We start from the raw sequence: 23,607 nt of genomic DNA, 5'->3' as shown, positions 1-23,607 counted from the left end.
GCTTCAGAAATGCAATCAGATATCATTTTTTGATTGGAAGCTAGTGATCTGCCTGCCTTGGTCTCCCAAAGTGCCAGGATTACAGGCATGAGCCACTGTGCCTGGTCGGTATTTTCTATTTTGTACAAGATGTTCCAGAAAGAAAGGCAAATATGGAAAGCTGTCTAATTCATTTCATAAGAGAGCAGTAACCTATATTTTAAAAATGACTAAGGATATTAGAAGGAAAGTAAATTTAAACTTATTTGGCAAAAGATTTTTTTCTTTTTTCTTTTTTTGGAAACTGAGACTCACTCTGTCATACAGGCTGGAGTGCGGTGGCAGAGTCTCACCTCACTGCAACCTCTGACACCCAGATTCAAGCAATTCTCCTGCCTCGGCCTCTGTAACAGCAGGGATTAGAGGCACACTCCACCACATCCAGCTAATTTATGTCGTTTTATTAGAGACAAAATTTCGCTGTGTTGGCTTGAACTCCTGACCTCAGGTGATCCACTTGCCTCGGCCTCCCAAAGTGCTGGGATTACAGGCATGAGCCACCGCGGTCAGCCAGGAAAAAGTACTTAATAAATTATCAGTTAACTAAATGCAACACTGCGTTGGAAAGTGATAGATAGGCCAGGCTCCTTGGCTCACACCTGCAATCCCAGCACTTTGAGAGGCTAAGGCAGGTGGATCACCTTGGGTCTGGAGTTCGAGACCAGCCTGACCAACATGGAGAAACCCCATCTCTACTAAAAATACAAAACTAGCCAGGTGTGGTGGCACATGCCTGTAATCCCAGCAACTCAGGAGGCTGAGGCTGGAGATTTGCTTGAACCAAGAAGGTGGAGGTTGCAATGAGTCATCGTGCCATTGCACTTCAGCTTGGGCAACAAGTGTGAAACTCCATCTCAAAAGGAAAAAAAAAGAAAAAAAAAAGAAAGCAATATAGTAATATTTAATGGCCATTCCGAGAATGCCATCCAGTCACAGAAAAATCTAACTGTAATTCAGCATACTGGTAAACTAAAGGGGGAAAAGCAAGGTTCCAACAAAATGCAGAAAAGAATTACAGAAAAGTCAAATTTATCATAACATATTTTGGAAAATGAAATGTTGTATACTGAAAACTTGCATTAAACATCAGATGTAATGGATAAACATTAGCTCCCTTCCTACTGAGATATGAAACAAGGTAAGACCCTCAGCAACTTAGGATTTCGAGGCACGTAGGTATTTTGGATAGTAGTAAAGACTCCAGATCCAGCAGATCCAGACTGCTTAATTTAGGTTCAAAACTGGCTCAGTACCATCCTGGCTAACACGGTGAATCCCTGTCTCTACTAAAAACACAAAAATTAGCTGGGCATGGTGGCAGGTGCCTGTAGTCCCAGCTACTTGGGAGGCTGATGCAGGAGAAGGGAGTGAACCCGGGAGGCGGAGCTTGCAGTGAGCCAAGATTGTGCCACTGCACTCCAGCCTGGGCGACAGCACGAGACTCTGTCTCAGAAAAAAATAAAAATAAAAAAAACTGGTTCACTGGCCAATGGCTGTGTGGTCTTACCCAACTTACTTAACCTCCCTGTGCCTTAGCTCATTCACATATAAAATGGGAAAATAGCAATATTGACTTCACAGTGTGCTATAAGTTAATCTATTTCAGTACTTCGAGCTGGATTTGACATAGGGCAAGCAAGGATATTTTTGTTGTTATTATATTTGAAAAATATATTAGTTACAAACTTAGGTAAGAGACCAAGGTCTATGGTAAAGGTGATTTTAAGCCTTCATACACCCCTGTTGTTCTGAAAGTCTTAATTATAACAAGGCTGGGTGGCGTGGCTCACGTCTGTAATCCCAGCACTTTGGGAGGCCGAGGTGGGCGGATCACCTGAGGTCAGGAGTTCGAGACCAGCCTCACCAACATGGCGAAACTATCTCTATATTAAAAATACAAAAAATAGCTGGGCATGGTTGTGGGCACCTATAATCTCAGGTACTCGGTAGGCTGAGGCAGGAGAATCACTTGAATCCAGGAGGCAGAGTTTGCAGTGAGCCAAGATTGAACTACTGCTCTCCAGCCTGGTGACAGAGTGAGACTCCATCTCCAAAAAAAAATAATTATAACAACATGTCCATTCACTCTCCAAAGTGTCTAGGACTGGACAATTAATTGTCAGGCCCTCTTCTGTAGCACCATACACTATAGCATATATGTGGATTAATATAAATACACGTACAAAATTCAAGTATATATTCTACATACTTTCTGTATACTTATATTCTAAGAGGTCACATGCAAATTCAAGGCTAGGTCAAACAGTAGAGTGGCTGTCTATGGAAAGGGGAGTGGAAGTGAATCATGGTAATAAAAAAGGTGTAGATATAGATATGGATAGGTAGACATACACACATTACAGCTGCAAGAAAAGGGAATATAATGGACCAATGATGACAGTGAGCCATGTAAAAAGGCTACAAGTTTTGTGATTGTGTGTCCGTTTTCAGGATGGGTTGTAGCTTACCTTTTTAGAAAGGCTGATGCCATAGTCATAGGTAATAAATGATTATAAAATGTGTTTCCTTTCTGGCGCACCTCTGGAGAAATTGCCAATGGTAGGAGAACTTAGTTTACTGGGCCCGTTATCACACAGATAAGATTTTACAGATCTAATGGCACTACCATTAACTTCATTATCCTTGCTATTCTACAAAGATTGAGTGAACAAATGGTATCTTGAAACTAAAGTTAGATAAACTGACAAAGAAAACTGGATTCTTATTATTTATTTTTGAGACAGAGTCTCTGTTGCCCAGGCTGGAGTACAGTGGTACTACGTTGGCTCACTGCAACCTCTGCCTCCTGGGTTCAAGGGGTTCTCCTGCATCAGCCACCTGAGTAGCTGGGATTACAGGCACATGTCACCACACCCAGCTAATTTTTGTATTTTTGGCAGAAACGGGGTTTCACCATGTTGGCCAGGTTGTTCTCGAACCCAGGACATCGGGATCTGCCTGCCTCGACCTCCTAAAGTGCTGGGATTATAGGCATGAGCCACCACACCTGGCTGAATCTTTTTTTCTTTTCTCAAAAGATGGTGGCATAGTATTGGCTTCTATACACTTATTAGAGTGAGCCCATTGTTCACTAACAATATAACTCAATATTGCAAGACTTTGATGCAGTATTTGAAAGACTATTTCCAGAAGGTGAAGGAGGATTTCAGTGATGCTTAGACCTTCATGCCCTAGCATTTGGAGATTGCATCCTGTAGAAATGACACCAAGGGAAATCTGCCCATGAGCAGCATTAGATGGGACAGTACCAGGTGACTTAAAATTAAAGATATCCAAGGAAAAGCCTTCCCTAGAAGCAGACATCATCACATAGTGGGCAGCTTTTCCAAGACAATGGAACAAGACTCCATTTGATCTTCTTCCATTGACTGAGACTTGGTCTTGTTTTGTATTAACACAAAATTCTCAAACCTGTATTTTATATTGTTAGGTACTTTCACCACTCAAACCAAACACTTTCTAAGGTCTCCTGTTCAAAATGTAGCTGCTCTCACTAACCAAAGCTATTGCTGGCTATGGAGTCATTTACACGAAAGGCAAGGATCACAACTAATAGTACAACCTGCTCTCATACACAGTTGGGTAGCAATTGAGGATGAGGATGCTAACTTCATGATAAAGTTTGTTATCCTTCCTTTGGAAAGTTCGTTAATACTTATAATTAAATGACTTGGCACTGAGAAGAAGCTATAAGTGCAAGTGGGTGGCCTGTGACTATTATTGATTTCGTTACTGGTAATTTATCTCTATGCCTAGAAAACACTAGTGTAACTGGGTCCAATCTAGATAGTGTTCCAGACTCCCACTAGAATCAAACTCTTTGGTTTGACACACATTATGCAGATGGGAATGCTATAGATATCGACATAGACACAGAATCAGGACATGACCATGTTACCCTCTGCCATATAATCAGAGAACTTACTGAAACTAGACATTGGTTTACTGGAAACTCTAGAGGCAAATAGAATGCGTCTATAGCTCTACTATATGAAATAATAGTTTTATTTATTGGATGCATCAATACTCAGGACATATTTGGAGAGAAACCTCTTCATTCTTCAATGGAGATGGCATACAAGGATTACTTTATAAAACACACAGAAATATTTTTTCTTCCCACACCAATTCCAACCATTACCATGCAACTTGTTGTCAATAGACATTAAGGCAGTTGAGGCAGAAATAATTAAATAAAGCCTCATTGGAAGCTAAATGTGAGGATCGACGTGGAAGACACACACTGACAAAATGAGTGTTTTCAAAAGTCTGTTACAAGTTGGAATGCTTTGGTAAGAAAGGTTGAAAGAAGGGAATGGGACTCCTCTTATCAGTTTTTTTTTTGTTTGTTTGTTTTTTAAATTATCTTTTGTTTTATGCTGGCAAGGCTCAAATAGAGTTGGGTTTCTTGTTTTTGTTTTTTCCATTGGAAGGGACAATACAGAGGTTACAATCATTGACTTTAGATGACAACATAACAGGCGAAAATATTTTCCTTGCAACACAACCAGCAAAACTTCATGATCAGAATCAAATCAGTGTCCTTCTCACTGTCACTGGGTGAAGCCTTCATCAGTACTTGAAGAGTCTCAGGCACTCATGAACTCAAGATCAGATTCTTTACTCAGGGACAGGATGTAAGCCAATCATAAGACCTTCCACAGATGATTAATTTGGAAGTCTACCTAATGTGACCTGCACGTTTTCACTGCTAATATGCAGGTGCAGATATGACAAAGAATAATCCTGACCTTCATATCATCCCTAGCTGTTGAGGATTGGGATTCTTTTGTCCCTTTCTCTCCATAAAACGAAGTTACTAATGTTGTGTGGCAACAAAATATATGGTCTACTTAACAGGGAAAGAGACTCCACAGGGAAAAAAAAGGATTTTTACTATGAAATGAGCAAAGCAATGGGAATAGATGTGAGATTATTCGGGGAGGTAAAGGAAGACAAAGGTTTTGAAAGGAAAAATGAGGAGAATTACATAAATTCTTTTGAAAGACTCATTCTTGCTCATAAGTATGAAAACCAAAGGAGCCTCGGTGCAATGTTGGAAAGATTCCTTCTCCACCCCCTCAATAACCCACAACATGTTTACCAAGTCTTTGTCCACTCCCAGGATTCCATTAAAACACCCAGCTCAATCCTGACCAGCCTCCACTTTCACTTCCCTTTGTAATTTTGACATAAATTTGTTACAGGACCATCAGGTTCCTATGCCTGCTGCACAGTAGCAGACCAATATTCTGAGACAGCAGGGTTTGTGGCAGAGAGTTTAATGATCACAGGGTGGCTGAATGAGAAGCTAGGAGGAGATCCTCAAATTCATCTCCCCAAGGAGTACTGAGCATTTCCAGTGGATCCTGGATAGCAAGGGGGTGGAAAGTTGGGGTAGCAGTAAGAGGGAAGAAGTCAACAGGATGTAGAAACTGCATTCTTTGGTGCGTTAGTGCATTGCAGGGCCCTTCAGATCAGCTGGCATCAGTAGTTTCACTGACATGCAGAACCTGAAAGAATATCTCAGATGAAAAAAGTTAATGTTTTACACTGCTTAAATTGTTGTCTGCAGGGAAGTTAAGGGGAACTGTAATCTAAGGTCTATATGATTTTGGAACAGTAGGCTGCCAGCAACCATGAGGAACCAGGTCAGAGAACAAGCTGACCTCCTGATGAATGCTGAATGTGTTGCAAGCTTGGTTTATTTTTGTTTCTCTCCCTCCCTTCTTCACTGATTACATTTATAAGGTTTATAGATGTGGTTTCAATTTCTTCCAAAGAAGCCTTAACCTAAGCCCTGAGACGACTCACGCCCTCAGTGGCACCTGTCCTCCACCAGAACGAGCATGTAATCTGCTACCTTAGGTTACACAAAATCCCCAAGACCATTCGATACATTGAGATTTTTATTCTGATTTTGTAGGGATGACCCCTCTGTTTTTATAAAGCTTTTTTAAGTGTAAAGCATTTTTATATTTTGATGTGGCCAAAGATCTCCTAACAACACTACTTTCAGGTTGTATTTTTCTGTCTAATGTCGTAAACAGATCAAGTCGTTCCCTGCCTCACACTCAAGACTATGAAGTTCACATATTATTAAAATTCCATCAGTGTTTGTGCAGTTCATGAATGAATGAATTTTTTTATTTTTTGACAGAATCTCCCTCAGTCACCCAGACTGGAGTGCAGTGGCACAATTCTGGCTCACTGCAACTATTGCCTCCTTTGTTCAAGCAATTCTCCTGCCTCAGCCTCCCGAGTAGCTGGGTTTCAGGCACCTGCCATCATGCCCAGCTAATTTCTGTGTTTTTGTATTTTTGTAGAGATGGGGTTTCACATTTTTGACCTGGCTGGTCTTGAACTCCTGACATCAGGTGATCTACTCACCTTGTCGTTCCAAAGTGCTGGGATTACAGGTATGAGCCACCTCACCCGGCCTTGATGAACGTATTCTTGACTTCTACCCCATCCCTAACACTGTTAATTTCTTGCTTCACAAACTGAATATAGATATGTGATATGAATGGATATCTGATTCAGTCCATTAATCTGGGGAGAGCCAAAAACCCAATCAGGATTAACTGGGTGGAGCTTCAGAAATGCAATCAGATATCACTTTTTGATTGGAGGCTAGCAGCGGATACGTGGAGGGGCGTGGGTGGGAGTTGTGATTAGAAAGGTCAATAAAAGCTTCTAAAGACCCACAGGAGAGACCCAGAGTCTTCAAGCCTGGAGTTCCTGCCTGATTCTTCCTGAGGTCTGAGCACCTTCTAAACTACATCCAGATCTGGTAAGTCACTAATTTCTGTAAGTACACTCCCATCTGACCTACAGTCATTCAGTCTGGGATGGTGACGGTGCAGCCTACGATGGCACAGAGCCATATCCTGTCCTTTTCTTTTTTTCATAGGAACAATTTGAAGCTTTGAATTTTTTCCTCTAAATGCAGTTCTGTCTTTATTTCAAAAAAGTTGATTGTGCTTTGGTTGATGTCATTTCAAAATTCTTGAAGGGAGCAGTGACTCATGCCTTTAACCCCAACACTTTGGGAGGCCAAAGTGGGAGGATCATTTCAGCCCAGTGGTTTGAGACCAACCTGGGCAACATGACAAAAACCCTCCTCTACACAACGTTTATTTTTTGAGGGCAGGGATGGAGTCTCGCTGTGTTGCCCAGACTGGAGTGCAGTGGCATGATCTCAACTCACTGCAACCTTTACCTCCCGGGTTCAAGCAATTCTCATGCCTCAGTCTCCATCCTCAGAAGCTGGTATCACAGCCTTCTGAAACCATGCCTGTCTAATTTTTGTATTTTTAGTAGAGGTGGGATTTCATCATGCTCTCCAGGTTGGTCTCGAACACCTGACCTCAAGTGATCCACCTGCCTTGGCCTCCCAAAGTGTTGGAATTTCAGCTGTGAGACACTGGTGCACGGCCTCTTTTTTTTTTTTTTTTTTTTTTAGTTAGCAAAGCATGGTGGCATGCATCTGTAGTCCCAGCTATTTGGGTGGCTGGTGTGGGAGAATCACTTGAGCCCAGAAGATTGAGGCTGCAGTGAGCCATGCTCACACCACTGCTGTACTCCAGCCTGGACAAAAGAGAGAGACCCTGTCCAAAAAACAGAAACAAAATCCTAACCAAAAAGGACCTTTGACCTTAATTTTAAACCAATCACATCCTCTTCCACCCAAACGGAGACATGGGAGTGGGGGTGCATGCCTGTAATCCCAGCTACGTGGAAGGCTGAAGCATGAGAATTACTTGAATCTTGGAGGCCGAGGTAACAGCGAGCCGAGATGGTGCCACTGCACTCCAGCCTGGGCGACGAAGTGAGACTCAGCTCCCTCAACACCAAAAAAAATTATGCCAGCCAGGTGATCATTGGATATATGAAGATTTCTATTGTGTTTTCTTAGGGACTGTCATCTCTGTCTTTGTAAAACTCTTTTAACTCTGAAATATTTTGATAAATTTGATGTGGCCAAGGATCCCTCAACAAAGATACTTTCAAGTTTTCTTTCTTTCTGTCTAATATCAGGAACAGATTCAACCCTTCCCTACCTCACATTCAGGACTGTGAAGGACATATATTAGTAAAACTCCATGTTTGTGGAGGGAATCAGTGAATGAGTCCTGGACATTCACCCTATCCCTAAATTTTTCATTTTGATGGATAAATATATAATTCGATCAGTTAATCTGGAAGAAAGCCAAAAATCCAATCAGGATTAACTGGGTGGAGATTAAGAAGTCTAATCAAATGTAGCTCTCTCTCTCTCTCTCTCTCTTTTGAATCTAGCCTGTTTCCCAGGCTGGAGTGCAGTGGTATAATGTCAGCTCACTGCAACTTCTGCCTCCTTGGTTCAAGCGATCCTGCTGCCTCAGCCTCCCTAGTAGCTTGGATTACAGGTGCAGACCACTGCACCTGGCTAATTTTTGCTTAGTAGAGGCAGGGTTTTACCATGCTGGCCAGGCTGGCCTTGAACTCCTGATCTCAGATGATCCACCTGCCTCGGCCTCACAAAATGCTGAGATTACAGGTGTGAGTCGCTGCACCCAGCCAAAGTGGTTCATTTTGAATATGTGTAAGAGGTGTGCATTGGAAACATCTATCTTGCGAATGATGCATAACAGTGTCACATAGCTTTCAAAGCTTCTCACTGAAGTTTTCAATAATGAGGCTGGGGCGGAGGCTCACACCTATAATCCCAGTACTCTGGGAGGCCAAGATGGGTGGATTGCTTGAGACTAGGAGTTCAAGACCAGCTTGGACAACATAGCGAAATCCACTGTCTTTACAAAGAGTCAAAAAATAAAAGATTAGCTGGGTGTGGTGATGCATAACAGTGGTCCCAGCTACTTGGGAGGCTGAGGAGGAAGAATCCTTTGAGCCTGGGAGGTCAAGGCTGAACTGAGCAAAGATCCCACCACTGCACTCCAGGCTGGGTGAGAGAGCAAGACCCTGTCAGAAAGAGAGAGAGAGAGAGGGAGAGAGAGAAAGAGAGAGAGAGAGAATGAGAGGAGGGAGGGAGGGAAAGACAAGAAAGAAAGAAGGGAGAGAGAGGGGGAAAGAAAGAAAGAAGGGAGGGAGAGAGGGAAAGAAAGAATGAAGAAAGAGAGAGAAAGAGAAAGAAAGCTTAAATAATGAAAAGAAAACAAATAGAACATATTCTAGGGATGCCCCATGAATGTTCCCAACAATCTTATTTGTAGAAACTGAAAATATAGGCATGTAGGCTTGTGACGCTCCCATTCCCATTGTTTTAGAACCTTGAGTAATTAGTAATTTCCCCCAGTGGTGGGAGGGGTTAGCTTTCAGGTTCCTCCACACTCACTAGTCACTGGATGGAGCACTGGATAGAAAGGAAGAGCTAGTGGTGGCCCTGCCTCCTCACTGCTGGGGAGACGCTCGTGCTGATGCAGCAGAGGCAGAAGCCTGGCTTAGTGGCCAATGAGTACAGAGTAGAAATGGAGTAAACTGAGGGCTCTTTCACCATTGCCAGAGCAGTGACTTTGGCTCTGGGAGAACATGAGATTGCATGGGCTTGGCCTGAGAGTGATGCCTTTTCTCTGGGTTTGTCCTGTGGAAGTTTTCCTTGCAGATTCACGAAGATGAGCATCCGGACTCCACCCAGACTCCTGGAGCTTGCAGGGCGGAGCCTGCTGAGGGACAAAGCCTTGGCCATCTCCACCCTGGAGCAGCTGCCCATGGAACTTTTCCCCCCACTGTTCATGGAGGCCTTCAGCAGGAGACGCTGTGAGGCCCTGAAGCTGATGGTGCAGGCCTGGCCCTTCCGCCGACTCCCTCTGAGGCCTCTGATGAAGATGCCTTGTCTGGAGGCCTTCCAAGCTGTGCTCGATGGGCTTGATGCACTGCTTACCCACGGGGTTCGTCCCAGGTGACGTGGCCCAGGTGGGCTGGTCGGGAGGGCCCAGGTGTCCAACAGAAGGAGCAGCTGGGTCATGAGAAGTGAGGAGGCCCAAGGGGGGATGGTGGTGGTGAGGAAGCTGAGAGGCCTTGGCCATTCACCAGCTCCTCAGGGAAAGCACTGCCCACCATGCAAGTCCATGGAGGTAACAGGAATCTCTCCTCTAATGGCACTGAAAGGCACCATGAAAAGTGAGAACTGGGCCGGGCACGGTGGCTCACAATGTAATCCCAGCACATTGGGAGGCTGAGGTCGAGAGTTTGAGACCAGCCTGTCCAACATGGTAAACCCCAACTCTACTAAAAATACTAAAATTAGCTGGGCATGGTGGTGGGCTCCTGTAATCCCAGCTACATGTGAGGTTGAGGCAGGAGAATCGTTTGAACCCGGGAAGCGGAGGTTGCAGTGAGCTGACATCACACCACTGCACTCCAGCCTGGGTGACAGAGGGAGACTTGGTCACAAAAAAAAAAAAAAAAATGTAGAAGTGGGCAGGATCCAAGGGGAAAACAGGGTGGAGAAAAGTCAGAGAGAGGGACAAGAAGCAGGGAGGGGAGCAGCTGCTATCCAGTATGTGGAGTTTAAGTTCAGAAATGAGTCCTTAAATTCTCAGTCTCACCTCTATTTTCCCACAGGAGGTGGAAACTTCAAGTGCTGGATTTACAGGATGTCTGTGAGAACTTCTGGATGGTTTGGTCTGAAGCTATGGCCCATGGGTGCTTCCTCAACGCCATGAGGAACAAAAAACCAGTGCAGGACTGTCCAAGGATGAGAGGACAGCAGCCCTTGACTGTGTTCATAGAACTTTGGCTCAAGAACAGGACTCTGGATGAATACCTCACCTGCCTCCTTCTGTGGGTCAAGCCGAGGAAAGATGTACTACACTTGTGCTGTAAGAAGCTGAAAATTTTGGGAATGCCCTTCCGCAATATCAGAAGCACCCTGAAAATGGTGAACCTAGACTGTATCCAGGAGGTGGAAGTGAATTGCAAGTGGATACTGCCTATCCTGACACAGTTTACCCCATACCTGGGACAGATGAGGAATCTTCAGAAGCTCGTTCTCTCCCACATGGATGTCTCTCGCTATGTTTCCCCAGAGCAGAAGAAGGAGATTGTTGCGCAGTTCACCACTCAGTTCCTCAAGCTGCACCACCTCCAAATGCTTTATATGAACTCTGTTTCTCTCCTTGAAGGCCACCTGGACCAGCTGCTCAGGTGAGGGAGGGTGGTGAGCTTTCTCTGCAGACCACAGCAGAGCCTGTTACAGTAAACGCTAGTGGACATCTACTGTGAGCCAGCCTATGAGGATGTAATAGTGAAGGGGACACTAGAATGTCCATGCATTGTCCTGTTGGCGGCCCTGTCCTGAAATGGGTATCACACAACCATCCCAATAGAGGCAGAGGGATCAGCTATTAGAGATGCTATAGAGAGGCTGCCATGCTAGGAAGCTAGCTACTGGAGGGTTCAGATCTAGTGAGGGTGCCTTTCTGAATTCTTCCTGAGGACGTGTGTCTAAGTTAAGATGATGAAAATTAGGCCAGGGATGGTGGCTCATGCCTGTAATCCTAGCACTTTGGGAGCCTGAGGCAAGAGGCTAGCTTGAGCCTAGGAGTTTAAGACCAGTCTGGGTAACATCCCAAGACCCCTTTCAGAAATGAAGAAATAAAAGTAAAAACAAACAAGATAATTTTTTTTTTCCGAGATGGATTTTCACTTTGATCGTCCAGGCTAGAGTGCAGTTGTGCCATTTCAGCTCGCTGCAACCTCTGCCTCCCAGGTTCAAGCGATTCTCCTGCCTCAGCCTCCTGAGTACCTGGAATTACAGGCATGGGCCACCACACCTGGCTAATTTTTATATTTGAAGTAAAGACAGGGTTTCACCATGTTGGCCAGGTTATTCTCGAACTCCTGACTTCAGGTGATCCACCCACCTTGGACTCCCAAAGTGTTGGGATTATAGGCAAGAACTACCATGCCCAGCCAACAAGCTAATTTTTAAGAAGATGATGTGAAGTAGGGAAGTGCAGCGGGCACTGAAGAGGGGAATGGTCAGCAAACCTGCACGTTTCAGAATATAAGTTTGTGCCCCACAGTTTGGTGAACATGAATGATCCCATCTCTAATTCCCTGTTGTAAAAGGTTGTTTTGAGCTCCAGATAAATTAATTACCTAGGAAATGCATGATTCTGAAACAGAGGGTCAGGGAGCAGGCACAAAGGATGGTGAAAGTCACAGATGTTTTGCTGATGATACAGGCATGTCGGGGATGCCTGCAGCCCGCCCACCCCAGCTGATGTTGCAGGATCCTGCCTGGGTTTGTCCTTTATCTCTGAATCTCCAATGAGCTCCTGTGGCCCAGAGATGTGGTTTTCTGCCTCACAGATGAGGAAAGGGAGCTTTCAGGATTCTGTGAACTTGATCCATTCCTATAAATGACAGTGAAATGACTCAGCCTCAAATGGAATTATTTTTCTCTCTCTTTTTTTTTTAATGCAGAGTCTCGCTCTGTCACCCAGGCTGGAGTATAGTGGCATGATCTCTGCTCACTGCAACCTACACCTCCTGGGTTCAAGCGATTCTCCTGCCTTGGCCTCCCAAGTAGCTGGAATTGCAGGCGCCCTCCACCGCACCTGACTAATTTTTGCATCTTTGGTAGAGAGGAGGTTTTGCCATGATCGCCAGGCTGGTCTCAAACTCCCGATCTCAAGTAATCCACCAGTGTCAGCCTCCCAAAGTTCTAGGATTACAGGTGTGAGTTACTGCGCCGGACCTAAAGTGGAAGTGACCTCAGTGACAAAGCTCTTCATCATGCATCATCCGAAGTGTTGACCATCAGGCCATCAGAATGACCCTGGGCTTGGGCAAAATGGTCTCCATCCATTACCTTGAAGCCATTCCCCTCCACCCTCCACTCACCCCTATGATTCCCCAGAATTAACTTCTTGCTCTCTCTCCCCAGCTGTCTGAAGACCTCGTTAAAGATCCTCGCAATAACTAACTGTGTGCTTTTGGAATCAGACTTGAAGCATCTATCCCAGTGCCCGAGCATCAGTCAACTAAAGACCCTGGACCTGAGTGGCGTCAGACTGGCCAATTTCAGTCTTGTGCCTCTCCAAGTTCTGCTAGAAAAAGTTGCAGCCACCCTTGAGTACCTGGAATTAGATGACTGTGGTATCGTAGACTCCCAAGTCAACGTCATCCTGCCTGCCCTGAGCCGCTGCTTTGAGCTCACCACCTTCAGCTTCTGTGGAAATCCCATCTCCATGGCCACCCTGGAGAACCTGCTGTGCCACACAATCAGACTCAACAACATATGCCTGGAGCTGTATCCTGTCCCACGGGAGAGTTATGATGCTGATGGTACTCTCTGCTGGAGCAGATTTGACCAACTTAGGGCTGACCTGATGGGGAGAGTGAGGGACTTAAGGCACCCCAAGAGGATCTTGTTCTGTACTGACTACTGCCCTGACTGTGGCAACAGGTCATTTTATGACCTGGAGGCAGATCAGTGCTGCTGTTGAATGCCTGCCTATTTGGATGGATATGTCAAACACTTTCTTCTGGACACTTGGAAACTAAAACCTCGGTCTTAGGTACATCCTAAAGGGAGCACAGAACCCATCATTTCAGACATGGGCTCTGAAAGTGGGAAAGGAAAGGTGATCAAGCAGGGGCCGGACTTGGGGGAAATGTTGCCATGGATTCGATGGGACTTTGGGGACCTGTGTCCTGTAGAGTCAAAAATGGGAATGTGAATGTCTAGAGTGGAATTCAGGCTTGAGAATACATGAGGGAGTTACTCTTGCATGGATGGTTGTAAAAAAAAATCAGAAATAAAGGAAAACTGAGCAGAAACTGTCTGGTGCCCTCTATTATTAAGTAACCTGTTTTCCACTTTAAGCCTCAGGAATCTTCAGTTATTGATGGAAAAAACAAAAGGCACTGAGTTGTCCAATCAATAAGATGCAGCCCAAGAAAATCAAGGCATTGAAATAAAATTTGGTTATTGTAATCAGTTTCCTCCCATTCTTTTATTTGAGACAGAGTTTCACTCTTGTTGCCCAGGCTGGAGTTTGGAGTGCAATCGTGCCATCTCGGCTGACTGCAACCACCACCTGGGCTTTAAATGATTCTCCTGCCTCAGCCACCCAAGTAACTGGGATTACAGGCATGCACCACCATGCCCAGCTAATTTTTGTATGTTTAGTAGAGACCGGGTTTCCTCACTATGTTGGTCAGGCTGGTCTCAAACTCCTGACTTTGGGTGATTCACGCAAGTAGGCCTACCAAAGTGCTGGAATTAGACGTGTGAGCCACTGTGTCAGGCTTTTTGTTTGTTTGTTGGTTTTTTAAAGGTCTCCTTCTGTCACCCAGGCTAGAGTGCAGTGGCACAATCATAGCTCACTGCAGCCTCAATTCCCTGGGTTCAAGCAATCCTCCCACCTCAGCCTCCTGAGTAGCTAGGACTACAGGCGTGTGAGCCACCACACCTGGATACTTTTTTTTAGTAGAGACAAGCCCTCGCTGTCTTGCCCAGGCTGATCTGGAACTCCTGAGCTTGTGATTCTCCTGCCTTGGCCTCTGAAAATGCAGGGAATATAGGTGTGAGCCACCATGCTTGGCTTGGCCTCCTCCGGTTCTTCACTTCTTTAGATGTCTGTTAATTCCTTGTTAGTTTCTGTGGCTGTTCAATGGGTTAATACACACCACGTGGACACCAAGGGCCTGGAACATTACTGGGCAAGAACAGTGAGCCAATCCACATGGAAAGCACTTTCTTCTCAGGGTCTTTTACTGCTAGCCAGATGCTGAGACCCTGCCCACTCCTTGTGAGTCTCCACATGGTTCCAGAAGCCTTAGTTAGTGGACGTCAGCTTCACTGCACAAGGAGCCACTCTCTTCCCACTGCCCTGGAAGGGGATGTCCACATTGTGTATTAGCTGGAGTCTCTGGGCAGCACCAACCCTTGCTTGTTGCCCTGATGACTAGCAGCCCTTCTTGAATTAAACTGGTTGTAGCCAGAAAAGACAGCCACTTTCCCTTTAACTAAAATACTAGAACTATGCAGGCGTGTAACACTTTATAATATTTCCATCTGACATTTAAAAAGTTACGTCTTTTGGGGGGAGCTAGGTCAGATTGATGAGAGATTTTCTCATAACACCTCCCCTCTCTCCCTATCAAGGAAGAGACTACTGCAGCGTGTTCTGAAATCTCACATCATCAAAGGGTGGATAACGATCAAGTGCCTGTGGGTGATGAGTGACCTTCTCTGTGCTGAGGAAGCCTGCATAACGAGCACCCAAGTTGAACGATCCTGCTGAGGACTCACGGGCTGGTGTTGCTGTCAGGGATCTTAGCCAAGAGCCTCAGGTTCCTGTAAAATGAGGATGATGATGTCCAACGGCTTATAGGACCCTGGTAGGATCCAATGAGATGGTTCATGTTTAGGGCTTGGCATGGGGCCTGGCATACAGTAAGATCAATACATCTTGTTGTTTTTTCTCTTCTCAGCAGAAGTCCCAGCATTTTTCGCCTTTCAATCTCACTTCCTATTCCTGATAATAGAGAGGCAACAAGAACTCAGGGCATGCAATGGGGCTCAACTTCTACTCTCTGCCACAATTTCATCATGATTCCCCCAAAGAGCAGAGCCCCAGGAGCCAGCAGGGGGCAGGGTGGGCATTTCTGGACTGGATTCATTCATAATGAGTATGAGATCCAATTTTCCAATCCATAGGTCTCAGGTGCCATCTGCTGATAGATCAGACCAGATGGTGTAATTGAGTGTTGCAAGGATTATATTTTATGGCATTTTTAAAAATTTACTATTATGAGCCAGGTGCAGTGGCTCATGTCTTTAATTCCAGCACTTTGGGAGGCTGAGGCAGGTGCATCACCTGAGGTAGGGAGTTTGAGACCAGCCTGACCAACATGAAGAAATCCCTTCTCTACTTAAAATACAAAAAATTAGGCAGGTGTGGTGGCACATGTCTGTAATTGCAGCTACTCAGGGGGCTGAGGCAGGAGAATCATTTGAACCTGGGAGGTGGAGGTTGCAGTGAACTCAGACTGAGCCATTGCACTCCAGCCTGGGCAACAGTAGCAAAACTCCGTCTCAAAAAAATAATTATAAAATAAAATTTATTATTACGGCCGGGCATGGTGTCTCACACTTGTAATCCCAGCACTTTAGGGGGCCAAGGCAGCCTCAGGATTTGGAGACCAGCCTCGCCAACATGGTGAAACCCCGTCTCTACTAAAAATACAAAAAATTAGCCTGGCATGGTGACGGGCGCCTGTAATCCCAGATAGTCAGGAGGCTGAGGCAAAAGAATCACTTGAACCTGGGAGGCAAAGGTTGCAGTGAGCCGAGAATGCACCACTGCACTCCAGCCTGGGTGAAAAAGGAAGACTCCATGTCAAGGAGGGTGAGAAAAAGAATACTTAACTTGGTTTGAAAAGTCAAAACAAATGAGATTTTAGAAACTAATTTTAAAGACACTGAACAATAATCATTTCTTCTTTAAAATATATTTAGAATAATACAATTTGAGCTTTGAAAGGAAACATTAAAGTTTTAAAAAATATTGAGTTTATTTTATTTTATTTTATTTTATTTTGAGACAAGGTCTCACTCTGTCGTCCAGATTGGAGTGCAGTGGCAGGATCATGGCTCACTGTAGCCTCAACCTCCCAGGCTCAGGTGATCTTCCTGCCTCAGTCCCCCCAGTAGCTGTAACAACAGGCATGCACCATCATGCCTGGCTTATTTTTGTATTTTTAGTGAAGACCAGGTTTCACCATATTGCCCAGACTTGTCTTGAACTTCTGGGCTCAAGCGATCCACCTGCCTCAGCCTCCCAAATTGCTGGGAGTGAGCCCTTATTGGCCTGAGCCACTCCACCCAGCCTTGAGTTTATTTATTTATTTATTTTGGAGATGGAGTCTCACTCTGTCACCCAGGCTGGAGTGCAGTGGTACGATCTCGGTTCACTGCAACCTCTGCCTCCAGGGTTCAAGCAATTCTCCTGTCTCAGCCTCCAGAGTAGCTGGGATTATAGGCATGCACCACCACACCTGGCTAATTTTTGTATTGGTATTACTGTTTTTTAGTAGAAACAGGGTTTTGTCATTTTAGCCAGGCTGATCTCAAACCCCTGACCTCAAGCCACCCGCCTCAGCTTCCCAAAATGCTAGGACTACAGACGTGAGCCACCACGCCCAGCCTATTTTTTTCTTTATAGCAGTTTTAGATTCACAGAAAAACTAATCAGAAATTCCAGAGTACTCATCTGCCTCCTTCCTCCTTCAATACACAGCACCCCCACAGGATCAACACCCACACCAACACAGAGAATTTGTCACAATCAATGAGCCACATGGACACATCATTATCTGCCAATGTCCATAGTTCACATGAGGGATCATTGCTGTTTTTGTACATTCTATGGATTTTAACAAACGGATAATGACATGTATCCCCCATTAGAGCATCATGGAGAGTAGTTTTGTTTCCCTAAAAGTCCTCTGTCCTCTTCCCATTCATCCCATTGTACTCCCAACCCCTCGCAACCACTGGGCTTTCTACTGTCTCCATAGAAAAAGGCAAAAGCTTTTTCCGGAATGTCTAACAGGATGAGTCTTTTCACATTGCCTTCTTTCACTTGTACAATAACGTGCATTTAGGAATCTTTCATGTCTTTTTATGGCTTCATAACAGTTCACTGACTGGATGGATCAGTTTGTTTATCCAGTCACTGAGTGAAGGGCAACTTGCTAGCTTCCAAGTTTTGGCGATTATGAATAAGCTGCTATAAACATCGAGTTGTGGGTTTACTCATTTCATTAAATATCCAGGAGCACGATTACAGAATTCTAGGGGTACGGTATGGTTTACAAGGATTTCTTCTTCCCTGACAATCTCACTTGTTCGATATTGCTGCTAAAGACCAGGAACTTTGTCTCAATCATCCTGTGTTCCCACTGCTGAGCCTGGAATGTGGCACTTGATAGCAAATGCTGTTGACCAGATGATGCATGGAAATGTTTATCATCGGTATACTCACTAAATTGCTACCTTGGGGACATCAACATTAGCTCGCTACCAATAATAGAAATACATTGGATTATGAAAAAAAATGGCCCCTGTGATACTGTGGATACTCCATGTGTATCATGAAAGTCCAGCAATTGACCGGGCACAGTGGCTCACATCTGTAATCCCAGCACTTTCAGAGACTGAGGTGGGTGGATCACCTCAGTCAGAAGTTCGAGACCAGTCTGGCCAACAGGATGAAACCCTGTCTCTATTAAAAATACAAAAATTAACTAGGGGATTGAGCCAAGATGGCCGAATAGGAACAGCTCCAGTCTACAGCTCCCAGCATGAGCGGCGCAGAAGACGGGTGATTTCTGCATTTCCAACTGAGGTACCAGGTTCATCTCACTGGGGAGTGACAGAAAGTGGGTGCAGGACAGTGGGTGCAGTGCACCGAGCGTGAGCCAAAGCAGGGCGAGGCATTGCCTCACCTGGGAAGTGCAAGGGGTCAGGGAATTCCCTTTCCTAGTCAAAGAAAGGGGTGACACATGGCACCTGGAAAATTGGGTCACTCCCACCCTAACACTGCACTTTTCCAATGGTCTTAGCAAATGGCACACCTTGAGATTATATCCCGTGCCTGGCTCAGAGGGTCCTATGCCCACGGAGCCTCTCTCCTTGCTAGCACAGCAGTCTGAGATCAAACTGCAAGGCGGCAGCAAGGCTTGGGGGAGGGGTGCCCACCATTGCAGAGGCTTGAGTAGGTAAACAAAGCAGCCAGGAACCTGGAAATGGGTGGAGCCCACTGCAGCTCGAGGAGGCCTACCTGCCTCTGTAAACTCCACTTCTGGGGGCAGGGCATTGCCAAACAAAATGCAGCAGAATCCTCTGCAGACTTAAATGTCCCCGTCTGACAGCTTTGAAGAGAGTAGTGGTTCTCCCAGCATGCAGCTGGAGATCTGAGAACGGACAGACTGCCTCGTCAAGTGGGTCCCTGACCCCCAAGTAGCCTAACTGGGAGGCATCCCCCAGTAGGGGCAGACTGACACCTCACATGACCAGGTACTCCTCTGAGACAAAACTTCCAGAGGAACGATCAGGCAGCAACATTTGCTGTTCACCAATATCCGCTGCTCTGCAGCCTCCGCTGTTGATACCCAGGCAAACAGGGTCTGGAGTGGACCTCCAGGGAACTCCAACAGACCTGCAGCTGAGGGTCCTGACTGTTGGAAGGAAAACTAACAAACAGAAAGGACATCCACACCAAAACCCCATCTGTACGTCAGCATCATCAGAGACCAAAAGTAGATAAAACCACAAATATGGGGAAAAAACAGAGCAGAAAAATGGGAAACTCTAAAAATCAGAGTGCCTCTCCTCCTCCAAAAGAACACAGCTCCTCACCAGCAATGGAACAAAGCTGGATGGAGAATGACTTTGATGAGTTGAGAGAAGAAGGCTTCAGACGGTCAAACTACTCTGAGCTAAAGGAGGAAGTTCGAACCCATGGCAAAGAAGTCAAAAACCTTGAAAAAAATTAGACGAATGGCTAACTAGAATAACCAACGCAGAGAAGTCCTTAAAGGACCTGATGGAGCTGAAAACCACGGCATGAGAACTACGTGACAAATGCACAAGCCTCAGTAGCCGATTTGATCAACTGGAAGAAAGGGTATCAGTGATGGAAGATCGAATGAATGAAATGAAGTGAGAAGAGACGTTTAGAGAAAAAAGAATAAAAAGAAATGAACAAAGCCTCCAAGAAATATGGGACTATGTGAAAAGAACAAATCTACATCTGATTGGTGTACCTGAAAGTGACGGGGAGAATGGAACCAAGCTGGAAAACACTCTGCAGGATATTATCCAGGAGAACTTCCCCAATCCAGCAAGGCAGGCCAATGTTCAAATTCAGGAAATACAGAGAATGCCACAAGGATAGTCCTTGAGAAGAGCAACTCCAAGACACATAATTGTCAGATTCACCAAAGTTGAAATGAAGGAAAAAATGTTAAGGGCAGCCAGAGAGAAAGGTCGGGTTACCCATAAAGGGAAGCCCATCAGACTAACAGCTGATCTCTCGGCAGAAACTCTACAAGCCAGAAGAGAGTGGGGGCCAATATTCAACATTCTTAAAGAAAAGAATTTTCAACCCAGAATTTCATATCCAGCCAAACTAAGCTTCATAAATGAAGGAGAAATAGATTCCTTTACAGACAAGCAAATGTTGAGAGATTTTGTCACCACTAGGCCTGCCTTTCAAGAGCTCCTGAAGGAATCACTAAACATGGAAAGGAAAAACCGGTACCAGCCACTGCAAAAATATGCCAAATTCCTAGAAACATGCAGTTTCTAGGAAGAAACTGCATCAGCTAATGGGCAAAATAACCAGCTAGTGTCATAATGACAGAATCAAATTCACACATAACAATATTAACCTTAAATGTAAATGGGCTAAATGCTCCAATTAAAAGACACAGACTGGCAAATTGGATAAAGAATCAAGACCCATCAGTGTGCTGTACTCAGGAAACCCATCTCAGGTGCACAGACACATATAGGCTCAAAGTAAAGGGATGGAGGAAGGTCTACCAAGGAAGTGGAAAGCAAAAAAAAGGCCGGGGTTGCAATCCTAGTCTCTGATAAAACAGACTTTAAGCCAACAAAGATCAAAAGAGACAAAGAAGGCCATTACATAATGGTAAAGGGATCAATTCAACAAGAAGAGCTAACTATCCTAAATATATATGCACCCACTACAGGAGCACCCAGATTCATAAAGCAAGTCCTGAGAGACCTACAAAGAGACTTAAACTCCCACACAATAATAATGACAGACTTCAACACCCCACTGTCGACATTAGACAGATCAATGAGACAGAAAGTTAACAAGGATATCCAGGAATTGAACTCAGCCCTGCACCAAGCGTACCTAATAGATATCTGCAGAAGTCTCCACCCAAAGTCAACAGAATATACATTCTTCTCAGCACCACACCACACTTATTCCAAAAATTACCACATAGTTGGAAGTAAAGCACTCAGCAAATGTAAAAGAACAGAAATTATAACAAACTGTCTCTCAGACCACAGTGCAATCAAACTAGAACTCAGGATTAAGAAACTCACTCAGTGTGTGATGTTCCCTTTCCTGTGTCCATGTGTTCTCATTGTTCAATTCCCACCTATGAGTGAGAACATGTGGTGTTTGGTTTTTTGTCCTTGTGATAGTTTGCTGAGAATGATGGTTTCCAGCTTCATCCATGTCCCTACAAAGGACATGAACTCATCATTTTTTGTGGCTGCATGGGATAGCATTAGGAGATATACCTAATGCTAAATGATGAGTTACTGGGTGCAAAAGAAACTACCATCAGAGTGAACAAGCAACCTACAGAATGGGAGAAAATTTTTGCAATCTACTCATCTGACAAAGGGCTAATACCTAAAATCTATAATCAACTCCAACAAATTTACAAGAAAAAAACAAACAACCCCATGCAAAAGCAGGTGAAGGATATGAACAGATACTTCTCAAAAGAAGACATTTATGCAGCCAAAAGACACATGAAAAAATGCTCATCATCACATGAAAAAATGCTCATCATCACTGGCCATCAGAGAAATGCAAATCAAAACCACAATGAGATACCATCTCACACCAGTTAGAATGGCGATCATTAAAAAGTCAGGAACCAACGGGTGCTGGCGAGGATGTGGAGAAATAGGAACACTTTTACACTGTTGGTGGGACTGTAAACTAGTTCAACCATTGTGGAAGTCAGTGTGGCAATTCCTCAGGGATCTAGAAGTAGAAATACCATTTGACCCAGCCATCCCGTTACTCGGTATACACCCAAAGGATTATAAATCATGCTACTATAAAGACACATGCACATGTATGTTTATTGTGGCACTATTCACGATAGCAAAGACTTAGAACCAACCCAAATGTCCAACAATGATAGACTGGATTAAGAAAATGTGGCACATATACACCATGGAATACTATGCAGCCATAAAAAAGGATGAGTTCATGTCCTTTGTAGGGACATGGATGAAGCTGGAAACCATCATTCTCAGCAAGGTATCGCAAGGACAAAAAACCGAACACCACATGTTCTCACTCATAGGTGGGAATTGAAGAATGAGAACACATGGACACAGGAAAGGGAACATCACACACAGCGGCCTGTTGTGAGGTGGGGGGATGGGGGAGGGATAGCATTTGGAGATATATCTAATGTTAAATGACGAGTTACTGGGTGCAGCACACCAACATGGCACATGTATACATATGTAACTAACCTGCACATTGTGCACATGTACCCTAAAACTTAAAGTACAATAAAAAAAATTAACGAGGCATGGTGGCATGCACCTGTAGTCCCAGCTACTGGGGAGGCTGAGGGAGGAAAATTGCTTGAACCCAGGTGGTGGAGGTTGCAGTGATTGAACATCATGCCACTGCACTCCAGCCTGGGCAAAAGAGTGAGATGCCATAACAGAAAGAAAGAAAAAAAAAAAAAAAGAGAAAAGAAAACAAAACAAAAGAAAGTCCAGCATGGTAAGAGGTACATAGAGGTACATGTGGGTGAGTTTCATTTGTTTTTCATCCTTATTCCCTTCTCTGGACAGAATTCTCAATGCAAAACATTCCAAAAACACAGAGCAAACATCTTGTATAATGTTCCCCTTATCTGTGACTTCTCTTCACAATGTGTGTGCTAGTGTCTTCCAGACTTTTTTGTATGATGTGCTGTATAGAAGATCAGATCGAACGGGCACATTCCCAATCCTAATAAGTGGTGACTTGCCAGATCTGGACTCACTTTGCAGGGTGCTGGGACCTCTGCGGGAATCAAGCAGTAGCTCCAGGACCCAGGGCTTTAGGTCTCTTCTGTGCATCTTCAGGAGCTTTTATTGACCTTTCTCACCACGACCCCCTTCTCAATTACCAACTTCCAATCTGAAAATGACATCCAGCTAGATCCTGAACTTCCATCCAGTTAACCCTGATTGAGTTCTCAACTTTCTTCTTATTAAGTGATTAAATTTGATATAGATTCATAAAAGTGAAAGAATTAATAATAGGGTGAAGGTCTAAAACTCATTTATTCACTTATTCCATAAACACTGGTAAAGTCACTATGTGACTTTCATAGTGATACAGGGAAAGGTTTAATCAGTTTCTGACACTAGAAAAATGTATATATATATGGTATCTTTGTTAGAGAACCTTTGGCCACATCAAAAGCATCAAAATGTTTCAGAGTTGAAACAACTTTAAGAAGACAGTGATGTCATCCCTAAAAGACACAATAAAAATCTCGGTGTATCCACTGGTCACCTGGGTTTTGTGCTACCTAACATGGTAGATCATATGCCCATTCAGGTGGAAGACAGGAACTACTGAGGGTGTAATTTATCTCGAGGTTAGGTCAAGGATTCACTGAAAGAAATCAGGCCTACCTTACAAAGTGAGGTGGGGCCTGGGCCGGACAGGACTGAGTGTTTTAATGGGACCCTGGGAGGGAAGCAAGACAACATAAAACATGGCAGGTATTTTG

At 44.5% G+C, this 23,607-nt stretch overlaps 1 protein-coding gene across 1 annotated transcript; it reads left to right on the top strand.

Annotated features, from left to right (window-relative positions):
• Window positions 1–6,692: 6,692 nt before the first annotated feature.
• On the top strand, window positions 6,693–13,853 carry LOC129044029 (PRAME family member 5-like). The gene is made up of 4 exons (XM_054501544.1): window positions 6,693–6,853; window positions 9,653–9,961; window positions 10,627–11,208; window positions 12,956–13,853. The coding sequence occupies exons 2-4, from the start codon at window positions 9,675–9,677 to the stop codon at window positions 13,515–13,517; spliced, it is 1,431 nt and encodes a 476-aa protein (XP_054357519.1). The 5' UTR covers window positions 6,693–6,853; window positions 9,653–9,674; the 3' UTR covers window positions 13,518–13,853.
• Window positions 13,854–23,607: the final 9,754 nt, after the last annotated feature.

This window comes from Pongo pygmaeus, chromosome 1 (genome assembly GCF_028885625.2).
Source record: "Pongo pygmaeus isolate AG05252 chromosome 1, NHGRI_mPonPyg2-v2.0_pri, whole genome shotgun sequence".
Lineage (NCBI taxonomy): Eukaryota > Metazoa > Chordata > Mammalia > Primates > Hominidae > Pongo > Pongo pygmaeus.
The sequence above is the reverse complement of the archived record's forward strand: the minus strand, read 5'-3'. Positions and strand labels throughout refer to the sequence as shown.

What these genes read in the sequence shown, in the direction of transcription:
- LOC129044029 (XM_054501544.1), top strand. Translation starts at nt 9,675, where the DNA reads ATGAGCATCCGGACTCCACCCAGACTCCTGGAGCTTGCAGGGCGGAGC. An exon ending in ACCCACGGGGTTCGTCCCAG is followed by an intron (nt 9,962 to 10,626) that starts GTGACGTGGCCC and finishes ATTTTCCCACAG; the next exon opens with GAGGTGGAAACTTCAAGTGC. An exon ending in CACCTGGACCAGCTGCTCAG is followed by an intron (nt 11,209 to 12,955) that starts GTGAGGGAGGGT and finishes CTCTCTCCCCAG; the next exon opens with CTGTCTGAAGACCTCGTTAA.